At 33.2% G+C, this 17646-nt stretch overlaps 5 protein-coding genes across 5 annotated transcripts in view; 4 read left to right on the top strand and 1 right to left on the bottom strand.

The window, feature by feature from the left end:
• The window catches only part of LOC106758506 (probable mediator of RNA polymerase II transcription subunit 37c), a 5736-nt gene extending 5715 nt beyond the window's left edge, over positions 1-21 (top strand). The window contains exon 4 of the mRNA XM_014641425.1: positions 12-21. Within this exon, the coding sequence (XP_014496911.1) occupies positions 12-21 (10 nt within the window). The remainder of the gene's footprint in view (positions 1-11) is intronic.
• A 6-nt stretch (positions 22-27) lies between these two features.
• LOC106758505 (heat shock cognate 70 kDa protein-like) lies at positions 28-2263 on the top strand. Its single transcript, XM_014641424.2, has 2 exons — positions 28-247; positions 511-2263. Exons 1-2 carry the CDS (start codon positions 28-30, stop codon positions 2124-2126), a joined length of 1836 nt encoding a protein of 611 aa, XP_014496910.1. The 3' UTR covers positions 2127-2263.
• A 2435-nt stretch (positions 2264-4698) lies between these two features.
• On the top strand, positions 4699-5466 carry LOC106758504. Its single transcript, XM_014641423.1, has one exon. The coding sequence runs from the start codon at positions 4699-4701 to the stop codon at positions 5464-5466; it is 768 nt and encodes a 255-aa protein (XP_014496909.1).
• A 4035-nt stretch (positions 5467-9501) lies between these two features.
• LOC106758558 lies at positions 9502-10466 on the top strand. The gene has a single exon (XM_022780097.1). The coding sequence runs from the start codon at positions 10053-10055 to the stop codon at positions 10464-10466; it is 414 nt and encodes a 137-aa protein (XP_022635818.1). The 5' UTR covers positions 9502-10052.
• A 507-nt stretch (positions 10467-10973) lies between these two features.
• On the bottom strand, positions 10974-16910 carry LOC106758550 (transcription initiation factor TFIID subunit 6). The gene is made up of 12 exons (XM_014641469.2): positions 16520-16910; positions 16283-16369; positions 15480-15581; positions 15275-15383; positions 14590-14693; positions 14370-14507; positions 14177-14272; positions 13387-13511; positions 12790-12922; positions 12344-12469; positions 12112-12223; positions 10974-11422 (listed from the first exon to the last, which is right to left on the bottom strand). The coding sequence occupies exons 1-12, from the start codon at positions 16643-16645 to the stop codon at positions 11049-11051; spliced, it is 1632 nt and encodes a 543-aa protein (XP_014496955.1). The 5' UTR covers positions 16646-16910; the 3' UTR covers positions 10974-11048.
• Positions 16911-17646: the final 736 nt, after the last annotated feature.

Below are 17646 nucleotides of genomic sequence, written 5' to 3'. Positions count from 1 at the left end.
ACACATTTTAGTATCATTTGAAAGAAAATGGCAAAACAAAACAAGGAATGGGTTGTGGGAATCGACCTTGGCACAACATATTCATGTGTTGCTGTGTGGCTTGAAGAACACTGTCGAGTGGAGATCATTCACAATGACCAGGGCAATAGAACTACGTCTTCTTGTGTGGCTTTCACAGAGAATCAAAGATTGATTGGTGATGCTGCTAAGAATCAGGCTGCCATGAACCCGACCAACACTCTCTTTGGTAAAAAATTGTTTTTTTTATTGCGTGTGAATTCGTTCAAATGTTTACACTAGCTGTTTGTGTTGGTTTTTAGGTGCGCAAATGATAGCTTAACATTCATCATTTATTTATATTTTCGTTCAGTTTTCTAATTTGTTCTATAACTTAATTAGTAAGTATCATTCCACAAGATTACTTTGACTAACATCATTGTGGAATAGCCTTAACTTCTTGCTCTGTTAGGAACAAGCTTTAAGAAATGCATAAAATGACTAATTTTGCAGATGTGAAAAGGTTAATCGGCAGAAAATATAGTGATCCCATCATTCAGGACGATCTAAAGTTGTGGCCATTTAAGGTCATTGCTGATTCTGATGACAAGCCCATGATGGTCCTTTCATACAAGGGTCAGGAGAAACAATTTTCAGCTGAAGAAATCTCATCTATGGTCCTTACAAAGATGCGGGAGATTGCAGAAGCATACTTGGAATCAGAGGTTAAGAATGTTGTGGTTACCGTGCCTGCTTATTTTAATGATTCTCAGCGACAAGCAACAAAAGATGCTGGTACCATTGCTGGCCTCAATGTTATGCGGATAATCAATGAGCCCACAGCTGCTGCTCTGGCATATGGTCTTGACAAGAGAGCTAATTGTGTTGGAAAGCGGAATATTTTAATTTTTGATTTTGGTGGTGGAACATTTGATGTGTCTCTGCTAACAATAAAAGGTGATGTCTTTGAAGTGAAGGCCACTGCTGGTGACACACACCTTGGAGGAGAAGACATGGATAACAGAATGGTGAAATACTTTGTTGAGGAGATCAAGAGAAAGCAGAAAGTGGACATTAGTGGAAACCCGAGAGCCTTGAGGAGGTTGAGAACTGCTTGTGAGAGAGCAAAAAGGACACTCTCATATGCTGTTGATACCACCATTCAGATAGATGCTTTATCTGGGGGCATTGACTTCTTCTCATCAATCACTCGTGCAAGATTTGAGAAACTTAACTTGGACCTCCTTAAAAGGTGTATGGAGACAGTAGACAGGTGTCTTGTTGATTCTAAGATGGACAAGAGTGATGTAGACGATGTTGTACTTGTTGGTGGTTCTTCTAGGATTCCCAAGGTACAGCAGCTATTGCAAGACTACTTCAAGGGGAAAGAACTGTGCATGAGCATCAACCCTGACGAGGCTGTTGCCTATGGAGCAGCAGTACAGGCTGCTTTGCTGACTAAAGGCAACAAGTTTGTCCCCAACTTAGTGTTATTAGATGTTACGCCGCTGTCACTTGGTATATCTGTAATAGAAGATCTCATGGATGTCGTGATTCCTAGGAACACCACCATTCCCGTTGTAAAAAAGAAAGAATATAAGAGAGCCAAAGATTTCCAATCTGCTGTCCCTATTAATGTTTACGAGGGTGAAAGGACAAGAGCAAGCGATAACAATTTGCTTGGTTTCTTTAATCTTTATGGCAATCCTAAAGCTCTTCGAGGCCATCCTTTAACTGTATGTTTCAGTATTGATACTGATGGTATCCTAACTGTAATTGCCGAGGAAAAAAGCAGTGGAAGGAAGAATTGGATTACTGTAACCAACGACAAGGGAAAACTATCAACTCAACAAATTTTGAGAATGATTCAAGAAGGCGAGAAATACAAGGCTGAAGATCAGAAGTACCAAAAGAAAGTTTTGGCAATTAATGCTTTGGATGACTTCGTTTACAAGATAAGGAATGCTATAGATGATGTAGATAATCCACAAGAGAAAACGAAGATCAACATGGCTATTGCAGAGGCCGAGAAATTGCTTGATGCTAGGGAGAAGACGGAAACAGAGGTTTTTGTGGATCATCTGCACAGGATGAAGAGCCTCATTGAACCCATTATGAAGATTAACTAGTTTGTTTTAAGTTTATGTTGGTGAAAAATGTAAAACTTTATGAAGCATGCTATCTATACAATATAGAATTTCCAGTTTAAACTATCAATCCTTGAACACGTTTTCTTCTACATCTTGTTATTGTGAAGGTGGATGTGCCTATGGTTATGTGGGGTATACATTTCTTCAATATGGGTATTCAGATGGGTAATTGTTTTTAGACTGTTAAAATGCAGTGTGGATTTTATGGTCTGGTGAAAAATACAAACAACCAATAAGTAAAGAGACTATGAAAACCTTATTAAAAGTTTTAAAACCTGTTCTTTACTGTGGTTTGATAGATTGGCTCGAGTATGCAAAAACGATCTTCATCAAACACAGTTCTTATATTTCATTTTTTTGCTAGAAAATGATATTTGGACACTATACAACGAATTGTTTATATAACTTGATTAAAAAATTCTGATTATAAATCAGACATTTAAAGGAAGGCAACAATGATTAAAAAAAGAGAACTTACCAAACACAGTGTTCTCTGGATTGGTGGCTGCCTGGTTTTTAGCAGCATCACCTATCAATCTTTGTTTATCAGTGAAAGCAACAAAAGGAGTGATGTTGTTGCCTTGGTCATTGTGGATGATCTCCACTCGCTTCTGCTGCTCCTGCCATAATCATAAGAGATACAACACAGCACAATAAATTATATGAATACGAAACTCAAGAACAACTCGGAATCCTCCACAAAAGAATGCCCTCTCAATCACCTTGTTTATATGCCTCAGAGAGTGGTTTAGTCAAGTCAAGTACAATATAGTATACAATCCAATAGAAACAATGTTCTTCCATATATGAANAGTGGTTTAGTCAAGTCAAGTACAATATAGTATACAATCCAATAGAAACAATGTTCTTCCATATATGAAAGAATAATAATGGGAAATTCAGTTTTGTAATTATCTTCAATGGTGCATGAATCATCAACCAACTACAATTGACTATAATTTTGTGTGTGAACAATTGACTCTTCTTATGTTATAGTCTTTCATTCTTTATATTTATTAAAGGAGAGTTCCGACAGATAATTAAGAGAGGGAGAGTGGATGAACAAACAACTATAAATTTAGAATGTGTATGTTTATATGTTTCTTTTCATTTTTTTAATGGTGAAACTGCTACTTTGTTTTCTAATATAAGTTTTTATAATTTTAAATATTTCTTTAGAAAATATTATTCAAAATAATTTTTTAACAAACATTTTAAAAATAGGAAATCAACTGAAAATAATATGATAATTTTATAAATAAAAAACAAAAACAAACATAATAGTAAAATAAGTTTACTAATTAAAGACATCTCTTGAAATGTAAAATATTCAGAGACATTTCTAAAATGTAAAATATTTTTTTGACATAAAATAACTTAATGTAACATAGTTTCCATAAATTAAAATGTTCATTTAAAAAAACCTAATGTTATATAGTTTCCATAAATTAACTTCAGCCATGACTAATATTATTTTACTTTTTTTTTTGTTGATCTTATTACTTTCGAAAGTGATTGTAAAATAAATTATCCAAATATATAGTTCCCAATTAAGGTTTTGTCTCTTCAGCACATTAAAAAATAAAAACTCGCATAGAAAAAACTTAACAATCTATTAACCATGTTGAAATTTGAGTTTGAATATAATGACATAAATATTATTTTAATGCATTACGTTTCTAGTAATTCTTGATTTGTTTAAATCCTGAAAGTAATTAAGTTGTTATTAGGCTCCTGTAAAAATTTTTTATTTTGTATTTTATAAAATGATGCAATAAATGCTTTGGATGACCTCGTTTGCAGGAAATTGCTTGATGTTAGCCAGCATACATAGACACAGACCAAAGTTTTATCTTTTCAAATAATCACAACCTTACTTAATTTCTGAAAATTAATCTCTAATAAGTTGATAAATGTGGAATTTTTGCTTATTTTTTATGCAGAGCACACGTTGTGTGATACTTTTATGTTTGTTTGTGTTGTGTTCTAATGGAAGGGAAATTACCACATGAAATCAAGAACAATAACAAGTTGAGCTACGCGTTTTCCGTCTCTTATCAAAGAAGATAATGAGAAATGGTTTGCTTTCCAAGTAACTCATGCATTATTTAAGGAAATACGTTTGCTTATACATACTAATATCAACAAAAAACATCTTTTTGTCCTAACACTGTGGCGTTTTTGGTACCTATTCACTTTCTTTCTATCTCTTATATTACACATAACATCATGGCTTTTCTCTGATTTTCTGTTTCTTTCTCTATCTGAGATCATGTTCCTTTCTTTTTCTTATCTTAACATCAACCCCAGAATTTACATATGTTACTCTTTCACATCTTTGAATTATTGTATTTAGAGAATTGCACCTGTTTCTTGTAGTGATTTTGATTAGATATAAGTTTGCTTTAACAGTTGTACTTTTGCATATATATGTCAGTTTCGTATTTTGTATCTGAGCATCACATTAACTTTCTTTGTTCTTGCCTTTTCTTTGTTTTGACAGAAGTTATATATCCTTGATTATCACAAACAAAGTTGGAAAAAGAGATATATGGAAACTACCAAGAGGGTTTGTCCCAGCCATCCAGAACAACGGATGCAATTGAAGCCAGAAGGGTCACCCTACAGATGCAGTGGATGTCGAGAAGTAGGGTTTGGACGCAGTTACCACTGTGAAAACAAGAACTGTGGTTACATCCTCCATGAAGAGTGTGCAACTGCGGTTTCCCTTGCCTTTCATCGATTTTTTCCCAGGAGCCACTTGGAGTTCTATGAGAAAGCACCGGGGCACCGGGTCAGATACTGTGATGCTTGTGGAAGGGATGTTCTAGGGTTTGTGTACCATTGCTCCAGTACAGGTTATGATCTACATCCATGTTGTTTAAAGCTGAAAGATAGCATTTCTGATGAAGAAGGGCTTGTGTCACTCGAACTGTGTCAGAAGGTTCTCTCAAAGTGTGTCAAGTGTAAGCATAGGAATGTTGTGGATGGAATCAGAGGTTGGTCTTATGTATCTTCAGATTATGGGGGGAAATGTTGTTACCATGTTTGGTGTGTTAAGCAACTGATTCTTGAGAATTTGAATAAGGGCTATTTTACTCATGAAACCAGTTCAATTGGGATGAGTGACAGGGAGTACTCTCAGCTTGTAGTGAGAAACATGGACATGGTACGAAGTAGAAGGATTTCGAGGAGGTTAGGGACAATGAAGAAGTACACAAAGATTGCTGTGTTGGTATTTAAACTGGTATTTTCAGCTGTGTTTGGAAACCCTATAACTGCCATTGCTTCTCTTGTGGAAGCCCTAGTTTCAGATTAGGAGATCCTACAAGTGTTGTCGTTTGGTTCTTAAATTATGGCCATAATCCTACAAGTGTTTTGATTTGATTTACCATGAGTGCAGATATGATGTTGAGTGAGAGTGTCACATAGAGTTCAAATTGTTGTGGTTTTGAGAATTTCCTGTACTATTCAAGCTGTAGAAGTTATGGTTTTATAGAAGAAAGTATATATATGTTTGCATGAAAATGTTGCAGGTCATGCAAACCAACTTCATAATTGTCAAATGTTCTTTTCTTCTTTATATATTCTTGTTCCCATGATTACTAGTTTTCAATGCAGTGTATGTTACTCCATATGTGGCAGTTAAACTTATGTTCAATTATTAGTGCACCTATTTTTAGAATCGAAAATGAGAAACATTTGAATTAAACCCTAAAATACTAATTTAAAGCTCAAAGGGTTTAGTTTTAAAAAATGAAAATGTGCTTGAAATTTCCCATATAGATGAATGGAAGCTGATAAAGTAATATGATTAATGTAGCTCTTTTTTTTCTATGGAGGGCATTTGAAAAGGACTTGCCTAATAAAAATTGTTATCTGGTTTTGTGAAATTGTAATCTTTTTCTTCAGTTAAATGCAGGGAAAATACGTTAACTTTTCATTAATTTGAATATTCTCTGTGGGAGACATAAAATATTAAGAAAACAAATCATAGTGGAAATATTAGAATATTACATAAGATGATTGTAACGAAACCGATTTTATCTAAAATATGGTAACAATTTGATTAGTATTGAAAAATATTTTAAATCGGTTATAAGAAAATTTTATTTAATATACATATATTATATCGATTTATAGAAAGATATAATTTAATATGTATATATTGGATCGGTTAAAGAAACAACTGGTTTAATATGTTTTTTTCTACAAAAGTAGGAAAATCCTTTTCATTTTTCAAATTTTGTCTTCTCTCGTGCTTTTATTATATATTCGATAACCGATACAACAAGTTAATATTTTTTCCGTATTTTATCATGTCTAGGATTTTTGTTTATGAAAAAAACTCTTTTTGTAGTTGTTGTCTCTTATGTGCTTTAAAGTTGATTATTTTTTACCAGTGATAGTTTGTTGGAAGAATGGTGTATATTCATATAGCAACTTCGTGGAAATTTAATGTATGATCCATTACTTTTGTTCTGGTGTCTAAGAGTTGAGCGACTGTCAATGTAACTAAAGCGAAAGTGTTGCATAAAGTTTGATGTGATGTAAATCAATAAACAATAATATTTGTGATTTATACATGAATTTTTATCTAGTCATCAATGAAGATAAAAAATAGCTGCATAAATTTTTATTTTTTTTTTCTTTTCTTTAATTTTAAAATTTGCACTTTTTTTATATCCGAGAAACAAAAATATACTCAATTTATTTTAATAAAAAAAAACTAAAACGTGAATAAATATGAATTTCTGGTTTAAAGAATTAAAAAGAACTTATCCTTAGCTAGTTAAGAAAAAAAAACATAAACTAATCTTTATTTATAGATAATTTAATTTCAATGTTTATATCTTCTTCTAATAAGTCTCTCTTTTTAAACAATAATCTAAATAGACTTCACGTATTTATTTAAAATATAAATACTAATTTGACGTCTAATCACCAAACAATAGTGTAGAAAAGGTTTTTAACATTTGTTATTTTGAGTTTTTTATGTCTAATCCCGATTCGAGATCTTTTTGGGAGATGTTAATTGGACATTGGATCCCACAATCTGACGTCTATATAAACGTCAGACTACACAGGTCAGACATCTGCTGTGGGAGTTTCAATAGGCAACCCATGGTGTCCTACGTTATGGAATTCAATTTCCCTTCAAGTGCTTTTTGTATTTCATTTTGTTCTTGTAGATGCTCCATGAATCGTTGCTCCATTGATCTCATACTTTGGTTGAACCTTTCCTCCCACTGAAGATCCATCTTCCTTAATGCCTCCTGACTCATGGATTGAGTCTTTTTTTTTTAGGGCTAAAGTAGTCACGAAGACCAAGCACACGAGCAAAACTGCACCAAAACGTAACGAAAACACATTTTAATCAGTTCAACTGAAAGATAATTCATCAAAAGAGTAATGTAATCGAAGTAAAATTAATTTTAAATGGTGCAAAAGTGAGAAAACAAAACTTAAAATCTTAGCCCGTGGAGAGAAAACGCGAGGAAGATGATGAATAGTGAGTGCACGTAACTGCTGCCTCGCGCGTGAGTTTGGTAATAGCAGATCATTAGACATCAACTCCCCCTTAGCCCATCTAAATGGCTTTAAACGTCAGTTCCCCTACCTAGCCGACGTTTAAAGCATTTAAAAAATTATTTTTGCGCACACTTTAGACGTCTTGATGACGAAATCAGAAGTTTAAATGGAGTCAAAAAGTGATTTTTTAGATTTCTAGACTGACTCTTTAGGCATTTGATATGGGTGACTGACGTCTAAATAGACTATAGACATCAGACTCCCTGCATCCCGACGTCTAAATAGAATAAAAAATTAATTTTTTTACTTTTCCGTTTAGTTTTGGTGTCCATTTACATCAATCTCCCATAGCCGACTTCTAAATAGAATAAAAAATTAATTTTTCTTTTTACTTTTTCATTTAGTTTTGGCGTCCATTCAAATAAGCCGATTTATATGAGTATTTAGATGTCGAATCCCTCATGACCAGCGTCTAAATAGTTGTTTTATTTATAAAAATACCACCGGTTATTTTTTACTGGATATTCGAAGGTCCGAAAGGGTGTCGTTAAAGGTTTTTTTTACACTATTGGAAATTAAATTTTACCCATTAATATTTAATGCCAACTAAATAAGAGTAACAAAACATGATGATAGAAATACAATCCACAAGGAAGATAAATTTAAGAATTTTTCTTAACTTTGAAAGTATCATGTCAAAATTAATATTAATATACTAGAATTTTTTTATAATTATTAATTTTATTGATGAAAAATATTTTTTCAATCACAAATTTAGATATTAAACTATAAATTAAAACTAGTTCATGATTAAAATAGTTTCTAAATTAATTTATATTAAATTGATTTTTAAATTAATCACTAATATTATCTCTCAAGATATTTTAGTCAGAAAGAAAAACTATTGATTTAAAAAATTATAATGTGAAAATTAAATTTAAAAGTAATAATTTTAAATTGTATGATAAATTTGGATGAGAAGTTTTAAAACTTTAAAAGTTTGGAGTGATGGAATTTTTTATTTTAATTTTTTAAAATGTTTTATTTAAATAAATTAGTTCAAATTTCTCTAGTTTCGAATTCCTAATCGGAATTATTGTAAAATAATTCTATTATATGAAACATAATTATTGTAAAAGTAAAAACTCTAATATTAAATATTATAAAATAAAAAATTAAATCACTAACAATTAAAATATAAAATAATATTAATAAATAAATGGAAATATTAACGTGTTTTTCTTCAATACCGATAAAGGAATGAAGAGAAAGGACAACTAAGAAGGGAAAACATGGATAGTCTGAAAAGGAAAAAAGAGACAAAAAGGCAAAGAGTGTGGAAAAGAGAACAAAGAAAGCGAAAGGGAAAGAGAGGAAAAAGAAAGACAAAATTTTCAGTACAAATAAATCATCGATATTTTTCAACAATGACATACTCCTCACGACTGATATAGTATAATAAAAAGGGGAGGGGTAATATATTCCAAGAGAGAAAAGATTTTTTTTTTTTAATTTGTATTATTTTGGATTTAAATATTTATATTTTGTGTAATCAGAATTTTTTTTAGAATTATTATTTTCTTTTCTAAATTTTCAATTCAAATAATGCATCTCATCCAAAATAAAAATTCTAAAACACTTTTATATGCTTTCTTACAATTTCACTTTATTAGATATATATCAAAGGATACTTTTCATCGTCAAAATACAAAATACAAACTGATGTGTGGTACCGAACACATATAAGTTTTGTGATTAGTTTATTAAGAAAGAATAAAGTATAAACGAAGAAGATCCTTAAAAGCATAATAACTTTAGCTTATTGAATATATTAAAACAAGGAGTGGTAATCCATGTTTAAGACTTTCAAACTATTCTCTGTTTATTCAGTGGAAGACCGTCTCTCTATAAAACTGGGACACTCCCTGTTTTGCACTTTCAACACCCTTTTCCCCCATTCACTCTCATTGCCTGTCCCATTATTTTGACCAATTTTTTAGTCTTATTTACAAAATTTATCCCATATGCCAATTATTTTCCACCGTACAAGGTGTGAATTTGTGGAAAACTGTTGGAAAACTGTGAAAAATTCCGAGAATCGCGACCTAAGGTTGGAAGGAAGCATCCAATACAGTCCGCTAAGCTAAAGAATAAACAAGCCAAGACACTAATCAAACGTAGGACACGAAAACAGGGGAATGTTTCGATACCATTTAATCTTTTGTACGAGTGATTAAAGAATATATGCTCTTTGAACCGACTATTAACACTATAAATTAATAGTTAGAAAATCAAGTATTTTCATCAAAGCACCAGCATTTGCAAAAACATACACAAACCTCTCCTTTCCTTGACCTCAAGTAGAACAGAAATATGAGTGTAGAAATTTTGGATGGTGCGACCATAGTAAACTTCCTTCAGGATGAGGAAGCATTCAGTGTCTCAGTAAGAAACCGTTTTGCTCGCCTTGACACAGACAATGATGGCCTTCTCTCGTATGCAGAGATGCTGAAGGAGCTCCAGAGCCTTAGGGTGTTGGAAACCCACTTCGGTATTGATGTAGAGCCAGACCCAGATGAGCTTGCTCAGGTGTATGAATCCTTGTTCGTACAATTCGATCACAACTTGAATGGCACGATTGATCTGGATGAATTCAAGAAGGAAACCAGGCAGATTATGCTTGCCATGGCTGATGGATTGGGTTTCGTGCCAGTTCAGATGGTCCTGGAAGAAGACAGCATCCTCAAAACAGCTGTTGAAAGGGAGTCCAATAAACTAGCTGCTTGAGTACTACTACTTTACTCAAGCTTCCGATCAACAGAGTTCTACTAATATTGTAATATTTTAATGTCCTGTTTTGTTGCCATTACTTTTTTCAGTAAACCGTTTTCAAGCTGTTTTGTTTTTTCTCTAAACTACTTACTGAATGAACTATACTGTCTCAGTCTGACCCTTTACATCAAAGGAAAATTTGCGCCTGAGAATAGCAAAAGTTAATCCAAAAACCCCATTAGAACCAATCTTTTTTTTTTTCATTTCACACCCTACTAAATACACTTCTTTTACCACTTTTTCATTTTACATCACATCTCCTTTTCTCTTATCTTCCAATCTCTTTTCTTTCTTCAAGTCTATACATACCCATTTGCTGTACAAATTGTATTTTTTCCATAATCATTTGAATTTTGGAATAGGCTGCAATAAGGAATTTGACTTGCTACGCAAACATGAGATTCCCATTGAGCACTATCCACTAACAACTAAAGAAATTATCAACAGGGATTTCGCATGCCATGGAGGAATTTTAGTTTGTTCTCGAATTAATAGTCAATGGATTATCCATGCTCTATTCATCAAATTACTGTAAAGTTACAAGAACATATACATCTCAGGAGCCTGAATGAAGGAAAGAATTCCTTCACCAAACAAGTCAAACAGTGATACCAGAATCCGTCCAGAATTAAGCTCGTCTTTCCAAACCTGGGTGAGAGCAGCAGATGTCTTCGATGCCTGAGTATCACCCTTGTTACTTCTAAGTTCGCCATCTAAAGAAGTCTCATTTTTCATCTGTGCAGAAGATGATGAGCCAATAATTGAATCGACTGAAGAAGCTCGAGTCTCTGCCTCCTCTTGCTTGTGAGCGGGTGAGGAATTCATTGGGACCACACCAACCTCTCCGTCGGTAGCAGTTTTTTTCAAAGGTGGCTGCTGTTCCAATTGGTCAGGGTCTGCCTTGCGTTTACCTTAATAATCAATTATGAAAAGGAGTAAGTATACAAACAAAGAACGGAAAAGTATAAACAATATTTATATAATAATTAGAACATTGATCGTTAAGTCAGCGCCTCCCAGTACATCAGTCATTAAGAATTTCTTAAGAAAATAACAACCAAGTAACAGATCTGGTGCCTGCTGTGACAGATAATCCCAGCTAATATACAGAAACAGTTAGGAAAAGAAAAGGAAATATTGTAAACAAGAAATCCAAAGTGACAATGAGGAAATAGGAAAAGTTTCGAGGATAATAACATATTCGAACACAAATTGTCAATTTACCTGATGAAGCAATTCGTTTTAATTTAACAGTTCTATTTCTAAATTTCAATTATAATAATCCTCCATGCATGAATTTATTTAGGTTTGAACTTAAATCAAATTTATGTCTATGCTATGTGCCTGTATGATTTAGTAGAGACAATCATGAGCACAATTAACAATTGCTTCAACCCTGCCGCAGTTAGATGCTAATATTGACAAACAGATCCCTTTCTTTTGTGGGTATTATATACACACACACATACATACTTGTTTACCTTATATTAAATTAAATGCCCAAACAAAAAAGATTTCCCTCCAAAGCTTAAAAAGATTATAGTAGGTATTTCATGAACAAGTGACTAGTATTTTCAAGGGGGACAAAGAAAATACTCACGAGATGAAGAAGTAAGAACTTTTGCATTGGTCTTCCAGACAGCACTAGGAGAAGGAGTTGAAAAAGTTGGGAACATCTTTAGTCGATCATATATACACTGACCTGCAGCACGCTGAATGATAGATTACACACAATCATCAGAACAACCACATTATATTGAGACTGACATTTTTCAGTTGGAAAAACACCTATTTTTTACTAGAAAGTGGCTGTATGTGACAGCATATCTTACCAGCAAGGCTCCATAAACACGCCAAGCTTCATGCCTTTTCATTTCATTTTTCTGCTTCTCAAGAAGCATCTCTGGTTCAAGAAGTCGCATATATGTCTCAAGGTTTGGCAGCAAAAGAAGGCGAACCTATTTCCATAGCAATAAGTAACATTAAAAACATATCACAGCCCCATCTGTAAGTATCAAACCTACTTGAGTTAAACAAATAAAACATAATATACCATACAAGGTTCCTTTTAAATTGGTCATTTAAACTTTAAAATTATAAATACGCAACAATACTGAATTTGTAATGTAATAGCATGTTAATCTAATGATAAGATGATGACAAGCGTATATAAAAATTGCATTGGAAAGTTGTCATCTTTAAACCACCAAAAGTATATTTCTAACTGTTGGCTTTTGACCAACTCCACAATAACCAGGAAAATGGGAGAGACACATACCACGTTGGGTCCAAGTGCCCCCAACCCCTGAATCGCTCCATAGTGTTGCGTCATTGCCTTCTTAGGATCCAAGAATGCATTCAGCAATGTTTTAGTCAACCGATACTGGAGATTACTATAGACATGTCCAAACCTGCATGAAACATGAAGTTAATGTAAGAAAAATAGAAATGAAATCAATAAAAGCCCAGCAAATAAGCCACATGCCATCAAGCAAAACTAGACTTTCGAGCTTACAATACAATGACCCAACAGTTTGTACCAAATTCTACATCTTGAAATACCAATGACCATGCCATGAAGTTGTTTGATAAATCAGCAAAAAGGCATAAGCTTTAATACACAATAAATTTGAAGTGTGTCCTTGAACTGGATCTCCAAAAACATAGGTGAATTTGAAAGGAAATACACAATAAATATAGTATTCTTTCTCTTTGCTACTAGGAAATAAAAGAAGGTGAACAAATTGCAACAACCATCAAATAAATGGGGATACCGTACTGTACTAGCCAAGCATGGAGGTACACATACCAATAAATATAGAAGACTGCTTATTTCCATATATACAAAATAAATAAGGCAAGAGGGATATCTCACCTTTTGCATATTGAGGCAACCAGGTTAGCCGTAAAGTCTCTAAGTTCCCAGTGGTTGTCTGCCAACCTACTGCCCAACCTTTTAGCAACGAGGCAGGTCACAACAGATGGCATCAACTGGTGTAGCTGAAACATGCACAAACAGAAAGAAAAGAGTTGAGAGGATTTCACATAAACTCGTTCAAGTGAACAGAGCAATAACCAAATGGCCTTTCTGAAACACGGTGGTGTTTGATCCGTGTGACTAAACCCACCTATATGGAAAAACTTTTCTAGTTATTCATGCTACTTTCTTTTCACAACACTCCATAATCATTCAAACAATACATTCTACAAATTATAAAATAAACATTGTAACTACCTTATAAGATAAGAAAAGCCATTAAGAACTAGCAAATAATAGACTGGACTACCAACCTAAACCATTGTATCTGGCCAGAAAAAGACCATACTAAAACACAACCCAAGCCTGACCTTTGCTTTGAGGCTGATGCGGCAGGCCACAAGAAAATACAGCAGAAAGCACATTTTTTTTATTTGTTTTAAAATTTTTATGGGGCCAACCGACCAAGTTTGTTCAGGGCCATCTTTATGGACAAGCAACAAATGACAAATCAACTTAAATATCTCAGAATACTTTCACAGTTCAATGTAGACAACAGACTACCAAATAGAAAAGGATGAAACAACCAATATTTACGTGGATATTAAAAATACTACGGTGCTCAAACAAGATCATACTTCGTCTGCAAGAATATAAACAAATATACTAAATCAACAAGTGAACTTACATAAGGTTCAATATGGATGTGAGGGTTTAGCAGAAGGCTACTAACAACTCGCATCAAGGCAAATAGAAGAGGAAAATTATTCAAACCACGTGAAACCTGACAAGAAATGAGAAGCATGCAGTTGTAGTGAGCTACAATAAGGTGAAAATTCTTTTTTTATCCATTAACATCNTAAAAGGACAAATATTATTACCTCATCAGCTATAAAGCATGTGAAATAAGGAACTAGTGGATGAAGCCCCGAATCAGTAGCCAAACTTACTAATGCTTCTTTAAAGAGAGCTGAATCAGACTCACTCAAAGTAAGCTCAGCAACTTTGTCAAAATACATCTGTAAGAAACAATAAAACTAACAAAAATGAATCCCAATATGTGAAACAAGATAGCTCATGGTGCCTAAAGAATTTTAATACCTGAAGTTCTCTGGATAATATATGCTTAACAGGCAATTTGATGTCAACTGGAAGGTCATCATCTTTCTGCTCATGCTTTTTGGTATCAGAAGGAGCTGAAATTACTGCATATAGCATAATAAGTAAATAATAATTCTTAAAAGGGGTATTAGGAGAGTAGAAGTTACAGTTAAACTGGAAGAATTTACAAATAATGGATCTCGAAGCATTAAGCAGCCAAAAAGTTACTGTTTGTTTTGTTTGTATGATGTACATCTCCACAATTATAAGGAGCAAAATATTTATATGATTCTATGGGGGGCGCACACACACATATAACTAAATATATCTGAAAATCAGTATATTTAATTGGATGTGTATACTTCTTCTAGTTTTCCATTTCTAATTTCTAGTGATTTAGTGTGCATAAAGATACTGATGTTTTCCACATATTTTAGACCCACAAAGCTGACCATGCTATGGTGACAAAAAAAAAATCACTTAAATAACATCTCCCAATCTAAACACTAACTAGAGTAAAAATTCATGATATCATGAACCAGAGGAAGTCAAAACGACAAGCTGACAAGTATAACATCAAAANAAATCATACATCCAAAAATTCCTCAATCCATGCAACTAAACCATACAACCTAGTATCATCTGAGCCAAAGAATACAGGTAGAACTCAAGGTGAGAGACATACCTTCTATAGGAGCATTTTCTGGAATAGCAGGTTGCACACCTTCAATGGCAAGCCAGTGGCATGTAACTGCAGTATCAAGAGGTGCTTTTGGTAAAGAAGCTTCAATAACCTATGATNAACAGAAGCTATATAATTTTAACGAGGTGATGCACAGGTTGAAATCCAATTGAAGTGAGTCAATGGAAATGATTGAGTACACCCTTACATCTTTTAAATCTACATCCTTGTCATCAATATAAAACAAGTCCCTGTGTCCAACAGCTCTTTTGAACCGCAAAGGACCACCAGATGCAAATCCATATATTGGCTGTCACAAGGGATCGAAACACAGCGATAATGAGATTGGAGACAACAACTATGCTTTATTTTCTTAAAAAGAAAAGAAATTCACCAAAAATTTCCTCAAGGTAGTTCTAATATGCATCTTCTATCTGGAAATAGCAAGAACCCATAAAATCATAATCCTCACTACTCTCAATGCACAGTCAATTCTCAGTTCTAATATAAATGAAGCTTGTTATATCTTATCTTTCCACAACTTTTATGTACACTACTGAACAGTTTGAACAATGAAGATCAATTTGCTATGAACTTATCTTTGCACATATCAAAATACCCATAATAAAGCATTTTTTGGCCATAAGTGTAGGACAATTAAATAATCACACACCTTTGTATTATATATATATATATATATATATATATATATATATATATGGAATCATAAACCAATAATTATCTAATATAACCAATATATACGAAGAACCACAGAAGATAAAACAAAAATAGGAAAACTAATATAGTGCTTGTACTTTAGGGGCTTTGCATTTAAAGATAACAAAGACACATTTGATTCACTTGATCGAAACAAACTACTTTAGTTCAACGACTCGTGGATGGTTATAAAGTTAATGGTGAAAAAAGAAAGCATTCCTCAAAACAAAAAGAACCACCCGAACACTTTTTTATTGGCAGTCCAAAATTTAATCACTTAAGACTCAAACTTACTTCAACATTCTTCAAATTCAGAGCAACATCAACATCATCCGCAGTGAGAATGGTTCTCTTAGAATGCCGCATGCACTTAATTGCCTCCTGAGGTTAGCACAAACAGTGTTAAGAGGTAGGAGTAAGGAGTTAGGTCAACACAACACTCGTCTAATCGCTTAAAATTAACGATACTACAGATCGAAACACACTCAAAAAAAGAGTTGATAACTGCAAAAAGAAAAGAGCGGAAGAGACCTGCATAATCTGGCGCATGCGGTATTCGACATCGGGAGCGACAGCGAGAGCGACATCGGGAGACAAGGAGTTTATCCCAATGCTCTGCGCTATAACTTCGATCGTTTCTTTGGGAACAATGCTCATTTTCAAACGCACGCTACTCTCGTCGCTTCCTCAAACTGAAAGAGTGTTCGGAATTTGAATGCAAAACGCAAACCCTAATGCACATGGCTTTTCATCATCGCATCGATTCCCCAACTCCTTCGTTGCCTTCTCTAACTTCCGGTTCGAATTCCGTTACCTCCGGGCGGTGTTGGAGTCCAATTCGCAACACTGGCGCGTGTGGTGCGGTGGGAAGCTCTATGTCGTGAAGGTGTTTGCAGGAAGACAAACGTCCACAGTAGACCCTCTCCGATTATTATTTTTATTCTAATAATAATAATATACGTTTTATTATTAATTTAAAAAACTAAAATTAATATCTTGTACTTCTATTTTTTGTTGGTGTAATATTATGTTTCTTATTTGGATGACAATCGGTTTCAACTATTCATAATTTTATATTTATAATAAATTTTAATAAATATTATTGCTATTCTTTCAACTTATTTCAGATACAAAATGTCTTTGTAGCTATTTTATTTATTGCTACTTTTTGGTTTGGTGGTAAAGATTTTATTTTCTAATATATATATATATAAAAGATAACATCATGATCATTAACATAAAAAAGAAATTATTCTCATATGTTCATCTCTAATATCAAATAAGTTGTTGTAGATGTTAAAACCATGAAGTCAATGTTCAATCCTTAATTCACTTTTAATTATTTATCTAATTTTTCTAGTATAGACTCCAATAGTTATGAAACTAAATTAATTATCCTTATAATTCCTCAAAACACTACAACTTGCATACTTGATCATAGTAAAGCATTGAAAAAAGTTATCACATAGTCCTAATATTCAAACTTATATTTTAATGAAATAAATAACCAAGTGAGACTAGAATGAATTATCATATTTGTTTCTAAATCATCTCAAACCATATTTCTTTTTATTTGCATATGTATATTTTTTAACTTGGTTGTATAAATATTAATATAAAGTCATAAAGAACTAAAATTTTTAAACAACCTTAAAGTA

The sequence above is a fragment of the Vigna radiata genome, chromosome 4 (genome assembly GCF_000741045.1).
Source record: "Vigna radiata var. radiata cultivar VC1973A chromosome 4, Vradiata_ver6, whole genome shotgun sequence".
NCBI lineage: Eukaryota > Viridiplantae > Streptophyta > Magnoliopsida > Fabales > Fabaceae > Vigna > Vigna radiata.
Note: the sequence above shows the minus strand (reverse complement) of the source record. Positions and strands in the feature narration are given on the sequence as shown.

Coding starts and splice junctions, on each gene's coding strand:
- LOC106758505 (XM_014641424.2), top strand. CDS start 28: ATGGCAAAACAAAACAAGGAATGGGTTGTGGGAATCGACCTTGGCACA. Junction 248..510: donor CCCGACCAACACTCTCTTTG/GTAAAAAATTGT, acceptor CTAATTTTGCAG/ATGTGAAAAGGTTAATCGGC.
- LOC106758504 (XM_014641423.1), top strand. CDS start 4,699: ATGGAAACTACCAAGAGGGTTTGTCCCAGCCATCCAGAACAACGGATG.
- LOC106758550 (XM_014641469.2), bottom strand. CDS start 16,645: ATGAGCATTGTTCCCAAAGAAACGATCGAAGTTATAGCGCAGAGCATT. Junction 16,370..16,519: donor GCATGCGCCAGATTATGCAG/GTCTCTTCCGCT, acceptor TGCTAACCTCAG/GAGGCAATTAAGTGCATGCG. Junction 12,470..12,789: donor GGGCACTTGGACCCAACGTG/GTATGTGTCTCT, acceptor CTATGGAAATAG/GTTCGCCTTCTTTTGCTGCC.
- LOC106758558 (XM_022780097.1), top strand. CDS start 10,053: ATGAGTGTAGAAATTTTGGATGGTGCGACCATAGTAAACTTCCTTCAG.